Source organism: Narcine bancroftii, chromosome 12 (assembly GCF_036971445.1).
Source record: "Narcine bancroftii isolate sNarBan1 chromosome 12, sNarBan1.hap1, whole genome shotgun sequence".
NCBI classification, from domain to species: Eukaryota; Metazoa; Chordata; class Chondrichthyes; order Torpediniformes; family Narcinidae; genus Narcine; species Narcine bancroftii.
Window position 1 is genome coordinate 81,595,778 of NC_091480.1, and position 20,261 is coordinate 81,616,038.

The window sequence follows — 20,261 nt, forward strand, 5'->3', positions numbered from 1 at the left end:
AGGAGGGCCGGGGGGAGGAGGAGGGCCGGGGGGAGGAGGAGGGCCGGGGGGAGGAGGAGGGCCGGGGGGAGGAGGAGGGCCGGGGGGAGGAGGAGGGCCGGGGGGAGGAGGAGGGCCGGGGGGAGGAGGAGGGCCGGGGGGGAGGAGGAGGAGGGCCGGGGGGGAGGAGGAGGAGGGCCGGGGGGGAGGAGGAGGAGGGCCGGGGGGGGAGGAGGAGGGCCGGGGGGGAGGAGGAGGAGGGCCGGGGGGGGAGGAGGAGGGCCGGGGGGGGAGGAGGAGGAGGGGGGGAGGAGGAGGAGGGGAGGAGGAGGGCCGGGGGGAGGAGGAGGGCCGGGGGGAGGAGGAGGGCCGGGGGAGGAGGAGGGCCGGGGGGAGGAGGAGGGCCGGGGGGAGGAGGAGGAGGGCCGGGGGGGAGGAGGGCTGGGGGGGGAGGAGGAGGGCCGGGGGGGGAGGAGGAGGAGGGCCGGGGGGGGAGGAGGAGGAGGGCCGGGGGGGAGGAGGAGGAGGGCCGGGGGGGAGGAGGAGGAGGGCCGGGGGGGAGGAGGAGGAGGGCCGAGGGGAGGAGGAGGGCCGAGGGGAGGAGGAGGGCCGAGGGGAGGAGGAGGGCCGAGGGGAGGAGGAGGGCCGGGGGGAGGAGGAGGAGGAGGGCCGGGGGGAGGAGGAGGGCCGGGGGGGAGGAGGAGGGCCGGGGGGGAGGAGGAGGGCCGGGGGGAGGAGGAGGGCCGGGGGGGGGAGGAGGAGGAGGGCCGGGGGGGGGAGGAGGAGGAGGGCCGGGGGGAGGAGGAGGGGCCGGGGGGAGGAGGAGGGCCGGGGGGAGGAGGAGGGCCGGGGGGAGGAGGAGGGCCGGGGGGAGGAGGAGGGCCGGGGGGAGGAGGAGGGCCGGGGGGAGGAGGAGGGCCGGGGGGAGGAGGAGGGCCGGGGGGGGAGGAGGAGGAGGGCCGGGGGGGAGGAGGAGGAGGGCCGGGGGGGGAGGAGGAGGGCCGGGGGGGGAGGAGGAGGGCCGGGGGGGGAGGAGGAGGGCCGGGGGGGGAGGAGGAGGGCCGGGGGGGGAGGAGGAGGGCCGGGGGGGAGGAGGAGGAGGGCCGGGGGGGGAGGAGGAGGGCCGGGGGGGGAGGGGGAGGGCCGGGGGGGGAGGGGGAGGGCCGGGGGGGGAGGGGGAGGGCCGGGGGGGGAGGGGGAGGGCCGGGGGGGGAGGGGGAGGGCCGGGGGGGGAGGGGGAGGGCCGGGGGGGGAGGAGGAGGGCCGGGGGGGGAGGAGGAGGGCCGGGGGGGAGGAGGAGGGCCGGGGGGGGAGGAGGAGGGCCGGGGGGGGAGGAGGAGGGCCGGGGGGGGAGGAGGAGGGCCGGGGGGGGAGGAGGAGGGCCGGGGGGGGAGGAGGAGGGCCGGGGGGGGAGGAGGAGGAGGGCCGGGGGGGGAGGAGGGCCGGGGGGGGAGGAGGGCCGGGGGGGGAGGAGGGCCGGGGGGGGAGGAGGGGGGAGGAGGAGGAGGGCCGGGGGGGAGGAGGGCCGGGGGGGAGGAGGGCCGGGGGGGAGGAGGGCCGGGGGGGAGGAGGAGGGCCGGGGGGGAGGAGGAGGGCCGGAGGGGAGGAGGAGGGCTGAGGGGAGGAGGAGGGCCGAGGGGAGGAGGAGGGCCGGGGGGAGGAGGAGGGCCGGGGGGGGGGAGGGCCGGGGGGGGGAGGAGGAGGAGGAGGGCCGGGGGGGAGGGGGAGGGCCGGGGGGAGGAGGAGGAGGGCCGGGGGGGAGGGGGAGGGCCGGGGGGAGGAGGAGGGGCGGGGGGGAGGAGGAGGGGCGGGGGGGAGGAGGAGGGGCGGTGGGGAGGAGGAGGGGCGGGGGGGAGGAGGAGGGGTGGGGGGGAGGAGGGGCAGGGGGCAGAGGAGAGTCCCACAGGCAGGAGAAAATAGGAGGATAAGGGAGGGAGGGAGAGAGGGCACATCAGCAAATGGGGGGGAGGGGGATGGCTCTGTGAATGGAGAGGGAAGGGGGATGGAGAGCTGGAGGGAGAAGTCAGACAGATGGAGAAGAGAGTGGAAGAACGGGGAGTAGGCTAGCAGAAACTGGAGATGTTAATGACATCTGGCTTGAGAATGCCGAGACGGTGTTACAAGTTCAGTAGCGAGTGTTGTGTAATGCCGTTGAACAATGTATTAATATCATCATTGCTTGAATTTATCTTCCACTTTGTTTTTGCAGTGGAAAAATGTCAAATTCAGGCATATGACAAAAGATATCAATCTCAGAACAGTCTCACTGACTGCAGAATTGGGTGGCTGCCTCTGCCGAGGAGAAGCAGCTTCTCACAACTAGAACCTTGACTTGAAAGTGATATCTCTCTTCAGTGAACAAAGCTGGATGTGTTTGTGCATGTGTCACAGGCATATAACCAGTGTGATATCTTTGAAGATAAGACATGCTTTCCTCTCATCCATTCATTTTTCTGGCAAGAAGTCCCTGGTGATGCATGGATGGACATGACTGAAATAACTAGCGGAGAGAAACGTAACCATTCAGACACCAGGTGGGCTGACACAGCCGAGTTTCCTCCCATGAACATACTTCTGCCTAAGGCGTATGTGGACAAACCAGGTGAGAGGGGAGTATATACAGGTGAACAGGGTTAGAGTGGACAGAGTGGGAGGGGCTGTGTACAGGTGGACGTTAGGAAGTGGTGTGTACAGGTTTGAGATGTGGGCAGGTTTGGAGGGGATATGTATAGGGTTAGGAGAACAGGGTTGGTGTACAGGTGTACAGGGCTTAGAGAGGTAGGCACAGATGGATAAGACTAGAAAGGGAGATGGACAGGCAGACAATTGGTGGACAGACAGAAAGCTGTGAGGCGGACAGGATAATGTAAAGGTGGATGGGGCTGAGGGGGAGAGTGCAGGTGGACCTGGAATGTTGTTGAGAGTACAATTTCCAGATCTGGCTGGCTCGGTTAGCTTAGCGGGTTACTTGGCACTTACAGTTTTAATCCGGCGCAGTCTGTAAGGAGTCTGTACTCTCTCCTCATGACCTGTGTGGGTTTTTCCTGGGTGCTCCAGTTTCCTTCCAACCTCCAAAAATGTTTGTGGTTGTCGATTAATTGGGTGGAATTGGGCAGGACAGGTCTCAACCAGTGGTGTTACTATGGTTGGTGTCACCCAGTGCGGTAACTCATGGTGTCACCATCCCCGCGCACCCCCCCCCCCCATGGACCTCCTCCCGTACCAGACCATACAGAATCCTTCGTAATGTTTTTAGTACTAATGTTACTTGTAAATCGTAATTCCCATATATCACTGAATGTAACGGCAATAGTAGTGAGATAAACAGCTAACAAAATTAAAATTACATCTTTACATCACAATATCATACACACAGCCTAAATGTATTTACATTTACAGTTTCTTTTAATTACTACTTCCTTCTCAAAAATGTTATTGATGTCAGTTATTAAATATTAATGACCACAATATTGTAGTTAAAACAGAAAATTTGACAAAAGCAGCGACTGTAAAAACTCCAGCAGCAACGTAAACAACAGCGCATGCTTATAGTGCATGAAGACGGAACCACGTGAGTCGAGGCGTCATTGTAATCGGGTAATAACGACAGATCTGACCGGAGCACATTACAAGTAAATTAGCCGAGTTTAGGTATATTTATTCATGTCACCTGGGCTTGCGAAAATTAAAAAAAAATTATAACTAACTACAGGGATATTTTTATAAAAAATAATACATTTCTGCCAAAACACTGCACAAAAATTTTACAGACAGTCATTTTGGTGTCATCCCCTCTGATGGTGTCACCCGATGCGGTCTGAACCCCCCTCACCCCACTAATGATGCCAGTGGTCTCAATGGCTGGATTAGCCTTACTACCGTGTTGTGAGTGAAATGTAAAATTTAATTTATATCTGCAGATCGAGGGCTGGTGGAGTGAGTGGACAGGTGAACTTTTACATGTTGGTCAGAAGAATGAGGAAAGGTGATGTTAGCTGGAGGATGCAATCCTAAAAGACCTGCTGGGAGATCTCTGTTACAGAACCAAACGGAACAGTGTGTGTGGAATTCATTAAAATTAAGTTGAGAAGGAGGTTTAAGAAAGCAAACAGGATCCAGGGTGCAAGAGTGAAAAAGTGTCTTAGTAAGTAAAAACACAATGCTGGTGGTTCGCTGGTGGTGTAGGGGCTAGGCTTTGACCCTCTCACTGCCGCGGCCCGGATTCAATTCCCAGGCAGGGAAGTGTGTTTTGACAGCACAATCAATATAAGGCTTCAAGTTTACTTGTACTCAACGGGCTGCAGGTCCATCAACGCATTTGCTCTTGCAGCAAATTTAGGAAGGGCATACTTCAATCTCGTTTCTCCAGCATTGTGTGTTTACTTCAATCATGGTGTCTGCAGGCCTTCATGATTTACAAGTGTCTCTATAAACCTTTTGGCTGGTCTGCTTAGGGAGAGCCTGAATCAGTGTGGTCCCATCTCTGGGGAAATCTGAGAAAGAACAGCTGAAGGTTGTCCTCGGTCATCCTTCCACCACAGGATCAATTAGGAGAAGCTCTCGAGGGAGCAGAACTTCATCTTGTCTTCAGCACGTTCAGTTAACTTGGCGACCTCTCCAGTGTGGGCTTTGCAGTGTAAACCAGTAACAATGTGGTCACCTGGTGGCTGTAAATATCAGCAGGTTTCCTGGATTGACAACAAGTTGGCATGGGGGATTCTGTCATCAGAATCCAACACTGGGAGGTGATGGATTGGTTGCCTTTTGCCAATTAGCTGGTTCCTTGGAACAAGCGGACACCCTATAGTCATGATTTACAACTGCACAAACTCCAAAAGCACAGCGGGTTCAGAAACACCCGTGCTTCCACCATGCCAGTTATGTTGGAAAGAAACCTGATGATGTATGAGACATTTCCAAGATCGCTTACATCTCACCTTCCTCAGTGCACCAGCCCCTCATGCCCAATCCCAGTGCTGGCCTCCCACCAGAGAGTGTGAGACAGACCATAGAACACACAGAGTACTCATCCACACACTGGGGGCAGTCTGCTAGAACACCAAACCGCACATCTTTGAAATGTGGGAGGAAGCCAGGCAAAACCCATCTGCCACTGGGTGTGTGTGCAAACTCCACATAGACAACACAGAAGTGAGGAGTGAGCCCAGGTCTGCGGTAAAGAGTGGGGCACAGGACCAAGGCCTTCCACACTCCTGGCTGGATCATTTGTGGAATGGGGCGGCAGTATTCTCAAAACTAAGCTCTTCAGAGGTCCATGTCCAAGATGGCGGTGCCCATATCTGCAGCCCAGACCAAGGGAAGCACAGGATTTGGATAGGGCACCAGAGTGGGAGGAGACCCCTTCCCCTCGCTGGGACCAGACCCTGGAGGGCAGGACTACCACAGCAGCACCGCCTCCAGTGCAGGCCTTGGTGGACGAAGGCCTCACACCAGGCCTTTGGCTCCTAGCGATCGACTTCTGGGAACTGGAATCAGGATCAGATAAGAGTTCCTGAAGGGCTTCGGGTGCTGATGGCTTCTTAGGGGGAGCAGTGGCCGAGGAGGGGGACTCCTGCCTGGAGCTTGGATTCACCGCTGGACCGGACGTGCAGCTACGGAGGTTACCAAGACAGAGGAGGCAGCAGTGTTGGAGGAGATGGCAAGATCCAGGAACATGATGTCTCTGAAGGGACTCCCTTCTGCCTTTCTTATCCTTCTGGTGATGCTGGCTGTGATAGTACAGATCTATCACCAATGTACATAGTGTATATAGTTACTGTATCTAGACTGTGCTTACAGCGATTGGCTGAGAGCTAAGCCACGCCTATTGTCTGGACCTTAAAGGGTTGTGTCCCTAGCCAGGTCGGATCATTCCGGACTGGTCGGCCACCTGTGAAGAGCTCCTGTCTTTTGCTAATAAAAGCCAGGTCGGATCATTCAGGACTGGTCGGCCACCTGTGAAGAGCTCCTGTCTTTTGCTAATAAAAGCCTTCTTTCGACGAGCTCTACACTGGATTAGTGGTGCCTCTGTGTGTACTTTGACAGGAAAACAAAGCAAGGATTTTGTGTCCGTGACAATAAAAGGGATCTTGAATCTATTAGCTGTTTCATTGTCCTGCTCAAAGGTAATAAGAGAGACTTGAGGCCACTTACACTCTTGATGTATTTTCCCAGTTATTGGTGTTCTCTGATAAGCTGTTTGGTAGAGGGACATGGGCTTACCTAGACAGTATTTATAAACTTCATTTTCAGACCAGAGGCCAGACAGACACCTTCACAGTCTGTTTACACCAGTGGTTCTCAACCTTTTTCGGTCTAAGGCCCACCTGGCTGCCTGCCTAACGTGCCATGGGCCATCAGTGGCAATGTCTGAGCAATATTTTCAAGTCAAAGGCAGCTCTGTAAGAAGCACACCTTTATCAAATTTGAATTATTTGATTTAACATCTTTAAAGAACAAAAAAACACTGCAAGCCTACATTAATTCAGGTGACTTGCTGTTCGGCGTGCACCATCATGTCTTTCCATCCGTCACGAGCTCTGACCCTTCGAATTGTAGTTGTTGCCTCCCCTGTTCTTCTTCGGTGAAGGCTCCATCTTTGAGCTGAGACCGTAATCCAGGGGTGTCAAACTCAAATTCACGGAGGGCCAAAATTAAAAACTTGGACTAAGTCGAGGGCCGAACTAAATATTTATTGAAAATTTTCAACAACATCTGCATGTTTTCTCTTCTTTCAACATATGTAATGTTAAACTTTTTCTTATTAAAATAAATGTTTAATAATAGTTTTGGATAAACTCTTTCATTGTCATTGGCCCATTTCCTTTTGCGATCTGAAACCGTGCACATGACGAGTCAATGAGGGATGATTAAAGCAGTGGTCTTCAAACTTTTTCTTCCCACCCACAGACCACCTTAAGCAATCCCTTACTAATCACAGAGCACCAATGGCACAGGGACGCGAGTGGAAAGAAAAAGGTTGAGAACTGTTGTATTGTGGTAACTCCACATCTGATTAGGTTAATTGTTAGGCAAGTGGTCAGAGAAGGACCCCCCCCCCCCACCCCAAGAAAGGCTTAAATCACAGGAACAAAATAAGCTTCCGTCTCACTGCTCCCAATCTTACACACAGTCCTGATGTGGAATGTGGGGTCGCAGCTCCACGTTCACCCGAGTTCAGGTGCTGTCTGTGTGGAGTTTGTACGCTCTCCCCTTGTCTTGGACCAACAGGTCGGTCGCCTGACGAAGGCACCTGAACCCCCCGTTGAAACGCCGGCGTCCGGGGCGGTGGAGGAATTGGCTGAGAAGAGCGCGTTGCTCCCACCCCCCTCCCATGGTTGGAGAGGGATTAAACTGCGATCTCACGGCGCCAGGCTCGTCTCCAACAAAAGGAGCGGGACGCAGGGTCTGTCGCGCACGGAGCGAGGGGGAAGGCATCGCCAACGAGACGTTCGGTCCGGCGTCGCCGCTGAAGCGCAGACCCAGCGAGGATGGCCCCCATCTCCAGCCACATCTGTGTGTCTGGGAGCCGGGCGGGCTGAGTGCGGCGCTCCGATCCCCAGGATTCGGGACTCTGAGATCCCTCCACACCTCCGGCGTCTTCATTTTCACCTTCAGTGTGCATGCGCTATACTGGCGCGGCGGCCAGCAGACCAACTCTAATATATATTTAATATTATCTTGCGGGCCAAATATAATTATATCGCGGGCCAAATTTGGCCCGCGGGCCAGAGTTTGACATGTGTGCCGTAGTCGATGTTGAGTTCATGATTATCCAAAGGAAAAAAAACTTTAGTGGTTTCCCGTTGCCTTCTTTAGTTGCAGTGTTCATACTGGACGGGTAACCCTGACCATTGATCAGCAGATTCATCTGCCCAGTGTTTTTAGTTTTACAACCATCAATTCCAATTTGTAGAATCTGCTTGTAAAATCCATCCACCATCTGCAATCCATGGCTTCACGTGACCCTGATTGGAAGGCTAAACAGTTACTACACCTTGCCCAGGGTGGCCTGCTGGACAGAGGGAGCACCTTACACCTCCTTTCATAACCATATAACAATTACAGCATTGTTCAGCAATTGTGCAGCACTGACACCATGCAAGCCTACACTGAACATAAAAACTCCCAATCAAAATCAAAACTCAAGCTACTTTAATGTGACCCCTGTTCCAGAGGTTTCTTTACCAGTTTCCACATCCTTGGTTCTGTTGTAGATGAGCACACATGACATCTGATTCTACTTCAATGCAGTTTTGGCCTTTATCGTCAACTGCAACGTCATTGAAAAGCTTGATTCAAAAGTGGACATGAAAATAATTTACATCCACTTTTCGAGGAGAAATATATTATGTGTCTTACCTTATGAACAGGATCCTCGAGTCATGACTAAAATGAAGAACAACAAGCAATAAGAAGATAGAATACACTCTTCTGAATCTGTTTTGTGTAGAGGCCTGATAGGAATTGTGACTGAGTGCTGAGCGCCAAGCTGCTTATATTGAGAGACGGCCAGATTACCTCACTGACCTCAGTGGCAGATTGGTCTCCACCCCACCCAAGGTCACCCAGGAGGTCCAAGACATGACCTCAGACCCACACTGACCTGAGGGTTGGGAAGTGTTCGTAGTCCACAAGGAAACACGCTATGGCCCACTGCTTGAGAGCCACAGTATTACACCCTTCATCAACTACTCTCCGCATCACGATTCTGTTGTACTATCCCTCATTCAGAGCCGAAGGAAGCCCTCCAGACTTATTCTGATCAAGTGGATGAACATCTCCTGGCCTCTGATGGTCCAGGCTGACGAACCCATCCTAATTTATCTTTGGAAATGAGAGACAGGTGGTCTGTGCTTGTCAACTAACCTGGGATTACAGAGAATCTTAGTGAAAAAGGTGCTAAGAATTGTTTTAATAAAGAAAGTAGAATTTGTCACCAGATGCAGCACTTGAAAGGATCTAGATTAAAAATACTTAGGAAAATATAAAGAACTCAGGGAAATTTAATTCAGCTGATTATTTTGACACACTTCTGCTATTGCAATTGTTTTTCAGGCAAAATCTTGAGGGGTTATACAGATTTGAGGCATTTGGAAAGTTGACACCCTTCTCCTTGACTCTGTGCCATGAACACTATTGGACACACCCTAATATGTTTCCTGACAGCACATCTGACATATTGGGAAAGATATTTTGCATGATATTTCCTCATATTTTCTAATTATAAAGATGGAGGTCATTCTGTCCATCAAATCTCTGACAAGCTGCAGAACAGTTCTCCCAATCTCATTCCTTTTTTGAAAATTTTACTTCTCAATTTTTCCAAAACAAACAGTATCACTTCTGAAAAAAAAATCTTTTTTAACATATTTACACTTTCTTTTAGTATAATTCACTTTCAATCTCATTCCTTATTCTCTCTCACGGGTCCTGAACTCCTCTTTTTTACCCCCCCCACCCCCATTATTCGCTGCCACTGGAAGTAATTTACAACTCCCACTAAATGACCAACCGGCATTTCTTTGGGATGCGGAAGGTAACTGGAGCTCCCAGGGCAAAATCCACTCAGCCACAGGGAGAATGCGCAGATTCCACACACAGTTCGCCATAGAAGCATAGAACACTACAGCACAGAAAACAGGCCATTCAGTCCTTCTAGTCTCTGTCAACCAGCATTCCACTAGTCCCATTGACCTGCTCCCATTCCATGACTCTCCAGACCTATCCCATCCATGTGTCTATCCTTTCCCCTTTCAGCTTAAAACTATGACCTCTCGAATTTATCTCCCCCAATCTAAGTGGGAAAAGTTGACTCACATCCACTCTGTCTATACCTCTCATAATCTTGTAAACCTCTATCAAATCTCCCCTCATACTTCTTCATTCCGAGGAATAAAGTCATAACCTGCTTAATCTTTCCCTGTAACTCAACTCCAGAAGAACCAGCAACATCCTAGTAAATCTCAGCTCTCTTTCAATTTTTTTATACATCTTTCCTGTAGTTAGGTGACCAAAGCTGTGCAAAATGATCCAAATTTGGCCTCACCGATGTCTTGTGCAACTTTACTATAACATCCCAACCCCTATACTCAATACTTTGATTTATAAAGGCTAAGATGCCAAAAGCTTTCTTTACAGCCCCATCCACCTGCCACACCATCTCCAGGAAATTATGTATCTGTATTCCCAGATCTCATTGCCCTACCATTTACTATGTATGTTTTACCTTGGTTTGCCCTTCCAAAATGCAACACCTCACACTTGCCTGCATTAAACTCCATCTGCCATTTTTTGGCCCATTCTTTCAGTTGGTCCAGATCCATCTGTAAGCTTTGAAAATCTTCCTCGTTGTCCACAACACCTCCGATCTTTGTGTGATCAGCAAACTTGCTCATCCAGTTTACCTTATTATCATCTAGATCATTGATATAGGCAGCAAACAATAATGATCCCAACACAGATCCCTGAGGCCCACCACTAGTCACAGGCCTCCAGTCTGTGAAGCAACCATTCACTACCACACAGCCAATTTTGAATCCAATTTACAACCTCTTAGTCTCTTAACCTTCTGAAGTAGGGACTGACAAGTGGGTGGGTAAGCAGGGGTGGGCAGAAGGTGTAGGTGAGGAGTAATGGGCAGAGGAAGTTATGGTGGTGCGAGGGGCAGTTAGAGGGAGGGATGAGTAGAAAGAGGGGTGGATAGGGAAGAGGTAAAAGGGGAGGGGCAGGGTGAGTAGGGGAGGGGTGATTAGAGGGTGAGAGACGGGTAGAGGGAGGAACAGGTTGAGGGGAGAGGCAGTAGAGGGGTGTGTATAGGATGGGTGAGAGGCAGAGTGAGTGGAGTGAGGGGTGAGTAGAGGTTGGGTAAAGGACTGGTCAGGTAGAGGGATGGTGGGTCGAGGGTGAATAGAGGCCTAGAGCCTGAGGAGTGAGCAGGAAATGCTGAGTCCTGATGCAGGCCAAAATGGACACAGCCTGTGAATGCTGACTACATCTCCACAGGGACCAAATAGGTTTCCCTCAGGTCAAGCAAAGGGTGAACTTGAGCTACCTACTCCTGACCTGTAACATTATCCTCCTAAAGTTATATCCTAAAGTTTAACATTACATATGTTGAAAGAAGAGAAAACATCCAGATGTTGAAAATTTTCAATAAATATTTAGTTCGGCCCTCGACTTAGTCCAAGTTTTTAATTTTGGCCCTCCGTGAATTTGAGTTTGACACCCCTGCTCTAGGGGACCAATTTTGTCCCTTATTATCCTTTTACTCTTAATATACTTGTAGAAACCCTTTAGATTTACCTTCACATTATCTGTCAGAGCCACCCCATGTCTTCTTTTTGCCTTTCTGATTTCCTTCTTGAGTATTTTCTTGCATTTTCTGTACTCTTCATGTACCTAATTAGCTCCTTGTTGCCCATACTTGCTGAACACCTCCCTCTTCTACTTAACCAGATCGCCAATATCCCTTGAAAACCAGGGTTCTCTACACCTGTTAACTTTGCCTTGAATCCTGTCAGGAACATGCAAACTCTGCCCTCTCAAAATTTTGCTTTTGAAGGCCTTCCACTTTCTGATCACATCCTTGCCAGAAAACAACATAATTCACTCTTCCTAGATCTTTTCTCATTTCCACAAAATTTTCCTTCCTCCAATTTAGCATCCTAACATGAGGATTAGACTTATCCTTTTCCATAATTAACTTGAAGCTAATGACATTATGGTCACTGGACTCAAAATGTTTGCCTACACATACATCTGTCACCTGATCTGTCTGGTTCCCTAATTGGAGATCAATTATTGCATCCTCTCTCATTGGTACCTCTATATATTGGTGTAGAAAATTTTCCTGAACACATTTCACAAACTCCAAACTATCCAGCCCTTTCACGATATGGAAGTCCCTGTCAATATTCTTGTTGGAATTTAGGAGAATGGCATTGGGGGGAAATCTCATTGAAACATTTAGAATGTTGAAAGAGTAGATGTAGAAGGGTTGTTTCCCATGGTGGGAGAGTCTAGAACAAGAGGTCACAACTTCTGGATTGAAGGATACACAGAGATGCAGAAGAACTTCTTCAGTCAGAGGGTGGTAAATCTGTGGAATTTGTTGCCACATGTGGTTGTGGAGGCTAGGTCATTGAAGCAGAGATTGACAGGTTTTTGATTAGAAAAGGCATCAAAGGTTATGGGGAGAAGGCGGGGCAGTGGGCCTGAGTGGGAAAGGGATCAGCACTTGATTAAGTGGTGGAGCAGACTCAATGGGCAGCCCATTTCTGCTCCTATGTCTTATGGTCTATGGACAGCGCTGATAGTCAGGTCTCTGGACCTGTGGGGCTGTATCACTCTGACAGCGTTCTGGATGAGTAAAGAGTATCACTGAATCTTCACCCAATCTTCACTGCACAATAAACACAAACGTGTAGCCTTCTGAGATCTGATAGTGCGGCTGTGTGGGCCTGTTGCCACATTTCCCCCTCCCCTCCACATCAACCCCAACATTGTCACAGGGGAGGGAGCAGATGCATGGATGCACTTGGTGTCTGTTGCCCCTGACTCCTGAACCCCAGCACACTGACAGAGAATAACACCTCTTGTGATGTGGAAGGGAGAGGGAAAAAGGACAGAGAAGAGGCTGGGAAGGAGAGGGGGAAAGAGGGAAGGAGAATGGAGAGGGTGGGAGTAAAGGTATGCTCACTTTGTACCACACTCGCCTCAGCGTTCCTCATTACTGGCTCAGCACACAGCAGCTGTGGCTCAGCTGCCCGGTGTGGGTGCGCACCACAGGGACTGACACTAGCCCGTTGACTGCCTGGCTCATTGCCTCACACTGCATGCTCAGTAACCCACACTGTGCCCTCTCCCAAGCCGAGAGATTGCACCGGTGCCTCATTTGAAAAATTAAAAGAGAAATCTGCAGAAAATAATCAACGATGCCTTCCCTAGGATGCTTGTGGGTTGTTGTACATTCCCCGACCTATTTGTTTTCCAGATGCTTCCGTGTTAATGTAGTAAGTTCAGGCATTGAGGATAAATTGGTAAAAATGTTCATTTGATTCATAGAAGACAGAACAGTCCACCAAAGGAACAAGCCCTTCGGCTTACGTCTGTGCAACCGTGATGTCCACATCAAACAAAAACTCTTCTGCCTCCACCCACTTCATGATCAATGCATATTTACTTCCTGTGCAACTCTCCAGTGCAGTGCCTATGCATTCCCCATGTCGTATCTGCATTTTCCCATGCAGCTCCAATGCGGAGACCCACTACATTTTCAATACATCTGTGCAGTCCCGTATTGCAGTTCCTCAGTGCATTGTCAGAGTCCTTATTTAAATTCCCAGTGCTGTTCCCATGCACCTCTTCAGCGGAACACCAATGCAGCCTGTTTATTTTCCAGTGCAGCTGCACAGTTCCCCACTGCTGATCCTTCATTCAAATCCCCCATACAGCGTCTGTTCAGTTTCCCTTCAGCAGCTCCTGCCCAATTCCCCCGTGTAGCCTCAGTGCAGTTCCCCATTGCAGCTCAAGTCCAATTATCTGAAGCAATTCTTGTGGGTTCCCAGTGAAATTTTCCAATGCAATCCTGTTGCATCTCTTAGCACACAATGCTCTCAGACACAGGCACTGATTTATTCCCTTTCTCCCTGAATGCAATGCTTTCTGCTGGGATATAACTGCACCTCTACCCACAGGGGTCCCATGTGACCGAGTGTCAAACCCCAATAAGAGGCTCAGCAAACTGAATGTCCTCCTTCCCAGCGAGAGAGCTAATTGAGATACAGTCACAATTACAACTGGAAACCTCTCAGTTTCCTGCATTTTGCCTTTGTGACATGGAAAGTTAGGAACCAAATACTATGTCCCATCAGCCACATACCCAGTTAAGTCAGAGGTCTGGTTGACGTATGGTGAAGCTATCAAAAGTTGAGATGATAAACACACTGTAAGGCTCCGAGTCTTCTCCACCATACTGAAATTATTGACTGTAGGAGGGATGCCCTGTAACGTTGTAGTGTACACATATTGTATTGTGTGTGTTGATTGTGGCTGGGATGCTCCACATTGTACTGTGTACACATTGTATTGTGTGTGTTGGTTGTTGCTGGGATGCTCTGTGACGTACGGTGTACACACATTGTACCATGTACGGATATTGTATTGTGTGCATTGATTGTTGCTGGGGTGCTCTGCAACGTTGTACAGTGTACACACATTGTACCATGTACGGACATTGTATTGTGTGCACTGATTGTTGCTGGGGTGCTCTGCAACGTTGTACGGTGTACACACATTGTACCATGTACGGATATTGTATTGTGTGCATTGATTGTTGCTGGGGTGCTCTGCAACGTTGTACGGTGTACACACATTGTACCATGTACGGATATTGTATTGTGTGCATTGATTGTTGCTGAGGTGCTCTGCAACATTGTACGGTGTACACACATTGTACCATGTACGGATATCGTATTGTGTGCATTGATTGTTGCTGGGGTGCTCTGCAACGTTGTACGGTGTACACTCATTGTACCGAGTATGCATATTGTATTGTGCACTTCTATTGTATTATGTGTTGACTATGGCTCTGTGACATTGTATGGATGAATGGCCTCTTCCTGTTTTAATTCAGGTACTTTGTGTGAAACAGTCAGTTATTTTAGCTGCAAAGCCAAATCTTGTTTGTTTCCAACTTTTACCGGGGGGAAAAACCATTTCTATGCTGGTATTCTCTATATACTGGCAATTTAAACTATTATCGAAGGACAGCTCACTTCTAAGATGCATTCTCACAACATTACGATGATGGCATTAACCCTGGGTCTTTGCTGCTATCCCATTGAATAGAATGGCCCGTTGAAGGGGGAGTTTCAACAATACCTACCCAGAGAGATGGCATTTTTCTGCCAGAGACTATGCCTATCAGTGAGTTGTAGCTCTGGTGTATGTTCTCACAACATGGCACACATGAGCATCCATTCTGAACGCACCCTCGTCTGGCAAGATTCCAATTCCTTCAGGCAGTCTCAAAGGCATGTTCTTAAAAACCCATGAAGAGTGTCCATGGCGCCAAGCTGACTGATACATTTGGGCATCAAATATTTCTGTCGCATTTTCAACCCCACCTGATCCTCCAATAGCTGTGACAAAGTTCAACGATATCTATGCCAGCCTGCCTCACCACCCCACACACGGGCAGCTCGGCACCAGAATTTGACTGTGTCAAATTCACATTCATTGCCAAATCATAGCAGAGCATCTTAACCAACACCAGACTCCTGCCATCTGACCCTGGTCCCTGAACTAAGAACGTGTGCAGCTCCCAGCTCCAACTCAGAGCAGAGCAGGCAAAACCAAAGGGTGGTCTCCAAATCTGGCAGTAACAACGTGTCACCTCCTAGGATGGTTTTTACTCTCCAAAGTTCTTGCAGAATGCTAATGCGATTTTATTTTAGGGTAGGTGCCAGGCTAACACTGAAGCTCGAAAAAGACTCCTCATCACAGATATGCCCAATGATTCACTTACATAGTCAGGGACAGACTCTTATTATTGTACATTCAAACTCACTCCAGAACATCAAGAATATGCCTTTCTGCAAGGTTAAATTCTTACATGCAGCCCCTGCTGACTTCCAGTGTCTACCTTTGTCTTTGAACACCTAGTGTTTACAGACATCTTACGGAGGCCTCTCTGACCCTCTCCCAAGGAGCGGGGAGCAGAATTCCTGAAGTTCAGTGGGCTATCAGGTGTTTATTGAGTACTGAGACATTGGTTATTTCCCCATTGTTTGTTATTTACTGAACAATGGGGAAATAACATCAATCAACTCATAATTGAATAAAAAGTGCATACACATTGTATTGTGTGTGTTGGTTGTTGCTTTCAAACATAACATTTAAAATCACCATTTAAATGCTTGCTGTGGAAAATTGGTCTCTAAATTGCACATGTGCAGAGGCTTGCAATAGATAGGATGTGGATTCACTGATACTCCCCATCCCTGCTCCCTCTTTAAGATCTTCATAATCTTCCCTCTTTGTGATCAAGCCTGTGATCACACTGCAATCTCTGTCTCTCTCTCTCTCCCTCTCCCAATATCTATATAAATGATATTGTTTCTATCCCACCAACAACACAGCAATAAACACCTTTTAATTCCCTCCTCCTCTTCCTTCTATCCACTCAGTCTCCCATTCGAATTTCTCTCCATCCGGCCCGAGGTTTTCTGAGACTGCTCTAAACTTGGACATCTTTAATATCAGACTGGCCAATCTTTATCTGGTAGAATGGCTGGTCTTGTAACTCCTTTGCCACCACCCAATCCAGCCATTGATGTTTTGCTGGCACCGTGCCTGCTTCAGAGGCTCCGTGCTCCCCAAGGCTTTCTACTCAGCATTTCAAAAGGATCACAGACCCTTCCTTCCCCCTTCCTGTTTGGGGGTTCTTAATTGCCTGGATTCTTTCTCTCAATTACAGTCAAACTGCCAAAGCAAGCAGCAAAGTATCTGCTCTCAATAGTTTATGCAGAATGTGAAATATCGTAGTGATAAGAACAATGTATGGATTTTTATACCCATATGTTTATTCACATAAACTCATTCGCTTGAACTGTAAGATAAAAAAGCTCTTTGTTTGCAGTCAGTCTAACAAGGAATAATTGGGCTAATTGGAATGTTACTGGGACAGTGTCATGTTATAGAGTTACATTCAGAGAGGTGAACAGCATAGAAACAGGCCTTTCAGCCCACCATTATCATGACCATCTCTACCAATCCCACGCGACTGCATTAATTCCAACGCCCTCTCTGCGCTGCTCGTTCAAGAACCTGTCCAGATGCCTCTTCAAGTTGCAGATGACACAAAGATTGGAGGTGTAGTGGACAGTGAGGAAGTGTTTCAAAGCTTGCAGATGGATCTGGACCAGCTAGAAAAATGGGCTGCAAAGTGGTAGATGAAATTTAAGCTGTTGCATTCTGGAAAGACAAACCAAGAAAGGACATGCATTGTAAATGGTAGGATACTGAGGAATTTGAGAATTCCCTGAAAGTGGCATCACAGGGAGATAGGGTCATAAAGAAAGCTTTTGGCACATTGGCCTTCATAAATCAAAGCAGTGAGTACAGGAGTTATGATGTTATGGTGAAGTTGTAGAAGACATTGATGAGGCCAAATTACAGTTTTAGTCATGCAGTGGAGGAAGCCTATGAACGCAAAAAACTGAGGTGCGCTGGGCTTGCAGCTGATGTGCAGCAACGTGGCTGGAAGGCAAGGGTCTGACTGGTTGTAGTCCCACCTGGGCACCCAAGTGAGTGAATGGTATCTAGGGAATGAGCCCAGGATGTCGGGATTCACTGCTGAACTCTCCGGAGGTGTTGTGGGTCTATCAGCGAAACACTGAGGAAGGAGGGCGCCCACTTGATAATCCAGAAAATGCCACCATTCTCTTGGCCACTCCGCAGAGTCTAGGGAGCAAGTCTCACGTGTACAGTAAGAGATATTAACACCTAGTCCTACATAACATAGCATACATCTGACTACAGGAGGGATATCAAGATTGAACGAATCCAGAGAAAGATTTACAAGGATGTTGTCAGGACTTGAAGAACTAAGTTCAGGGAAAGGTTAAAGACTTTATTCCCCAGAGCACAGAAGAATGAGGGGAGATTTAATGGAGGTTGTGAAATTATGAGGGGTATAGACAGAGTAAATGCAACCAGTTTTTCTCCACTGAGGCTGAGAGATAAAAACTAGAAGACATGGGTTAAGGGTGGAAGGGAAATGTTTAAAGGGAACATTGGTGTAACTTCCTCATGCAGAGGGTGGTGGGAGTGTGGAACGAGCTGCCAGCTGAAGTGGTACCTGGAGACTCAATTTTAACATTCAAGAAAAATTTGGACAGGCACGTGGGTGGGTGGGTTATGGGGGTATATGGTCTGGGTGCAGGCCTGTGGGACTAGGCAGAATAATAGTTTGGCACTGAGTAGAAGGGGCAAAGGGCCTGTTTCTGTGCTGTAGTATTCTATAGTTCCTGTTCCTGCCTCTTCCTCTTCTGGAGGTTCATCCCAGACACTCACAACTCTGTGTGTGAACAATCTACCCAAGATCCCCTTTAAACTCTCTCCCTCTCACCTTAAGCCTATGTCCTGCAGTTTTCGACTCCCCTAAACATAGGAAACAAAGGTATGGCTCTCTACCCTATTGATGCATCTCACAATGTTATACACCTCTCAGCCTCCTTTGCTGCAAGAACAAAGCAGCCCAGCTATTCCAATCTTTTCTGATAGCTAGGAGGTGCAGAGAGTGGTGAATACAGCTCAGAACATCACACAAACCTCCCTTCTCTCCCTGGATTCTATCCATATCTCGCGGTACCAAGGAAAGGCAGCCATCTTACTGAAGGCCCCATCACAACCTGGACTCACTTTCATCTCCTTCCACACGTCAGGGGAGATGCCTTCAGAGTGCGAAACCAACGGACTTATAAGGACATTCTCAACCACACAACTCTCAGGCTCCTGAATGACCTCTGCCAAACCTCTTGCAAATGACGCAAAGATAGGAGAGACTGTGAACAGCAAGGAATGTTTTCTACGCTTGCAGAGGGATCTGGATTAGCTGGGCTGAAAAAATGGCAGATGAAATTTAATGCAGACAGGTGATGAGATGTTGAATTTTGTAAGGACAAACCAAGAAAGGACGAACATGGTAAATGGTAGAGCACTGAGGAGTGCGGTAGAACAGAAGGATCTGGGAATACAGGTACATAATTCCCTTAAAGTGGCATCACAGGTGGATAGGGCTGTAAAGAGAGCTTTTGGCATATTGGCTTTCATAAATCAAAGTACTGAGTATAGGAGTCAGGATGTTATGGTAAAGTTGTATAAGACATTGGTGAGGCCAAATTTGGAGAATTGTGTGTAGTTTTGGTCACCTAACTACAGGAAAACTATCAATAAGATTGAAAGAGTAAAGAGAAGAAGAACCAGAATGTTTCTGGGTCTTTAGGAGCTGAGTTACAGGGAAAGGTTAAACAGGTTAAGACCTTAATAGAAGAATGAGGGACATTTGATAGAGGAACATAAAATTATCAGGGGTATAGACAATAAATGTAGATAGGCTTTTTTTTCACTGAGGATAGGTGAGATACAAACCAGAGGACATGGATTGAGTGAAAGGGGAGAAGGTTAGGGGGAACATGATGGGGAACTTCTTCAAAAAGGGAGTGGTGGGAGTGTGGAATGAGCTCCCATCTGAAGTGTTGAATGTGGGCTCAATATTAACATTTAAGAAGAATTTGAAGAGGTACACGGATGGGCGGGGAATGGAAGGCTATGAACTGGGTGCTGGTCAGTCGGACTAAGCAGAAAAAAAGATCAGCACAGACTAGGAGGGCTGAAGGTCCTTTTTCTGTGCTATAATGTTCCATGGTTCTAAGTTCTTGAGACTTGATTTCCCAGGCACCAGGCCTGCTTCTGTGGCCAACCCTCCCCTGGTGGATCTAATCCTCCCATAGGTGGAGCTACCTGCTCTGTGTACGACATCTGCCAGGAGACGGTGGGTCAGAGAGTGCCCCTCTGGCTTCTGGAGACGTAACTCATCCTCCATCATTGCCTCCTTCAGATGCTGACGTGGAGTTTGTGGCTCTGGAACACAGTGTGAACACCAAGCTGGACAACTTGTACCAGAAGGAAGTGGCATCGATGCTGCCCAATGCTCACATGACCTCCAGTCGAACTGGAGCACAGTCAGCATTGCTGCGTCAGAGGTCACAGTCAGTTCACATTCAAGTCGAAAGGTAAGCATATTACAGAAAGAGTCAGTAAAAAACACAACACTGGAGAAATTCAGCTGGTCAGACAGTGACCTTTATCTAGCAAAGATAAAGATACATAACCAACATTTCAGTACCTTGTTGAAAGCTCAGGTCTGAAATGCTGGTTATGTATCTTTATCTTTGCCATATAAAGGACACTGTTTGACCAGCTGAGTTTCTCCAGCGTTGTGTTTTTATTTCAACCACGGTGTCTGCGGAGTTTCATGTTTTACTTACAGAAAGAGTCAGTCAGGTGACTGGATGATCTGGCAATCTATAGCATTCAGGTCTTACTTAAAATATTTCCAGTCAAGACAATGGGAACTTGGGACCATATCAGCCTGGGTGGGTTGTGGGGCAGGGGATTAGAGGGGAGGGGCACAAATCGAGAAGGTAGAGATGTAGAGGTGGGTGATAGGAATGGGAGGGGGTGTGTGAATGGGATGGATGGGGGGTGGGGAAGGG

General features: G+C 49.1%; 1 protein-coding gene across 1 annotated transcript in view; it reads left to right on the top strand.

Moving 5' to 3' along the window:
• The window catches only part of LOC138746668 (growth factor receptor-bound protein 7-like), an 82,613-nt gene that overhangs the window by 27,904 nt on the left and 34,448 nt on the right, over positions 1-20,261 (top strand). The window contains exon 7 of the mRNA XM_069904959.1: positions 19,604-19,778. Coding sequence (XP_069761060.1) covers positions 19,604-19,778 — 175 coding nt within the window. The remainder of the gene's footprint in view (positions 1-19,603; positions 19,779-20,261) is intronic.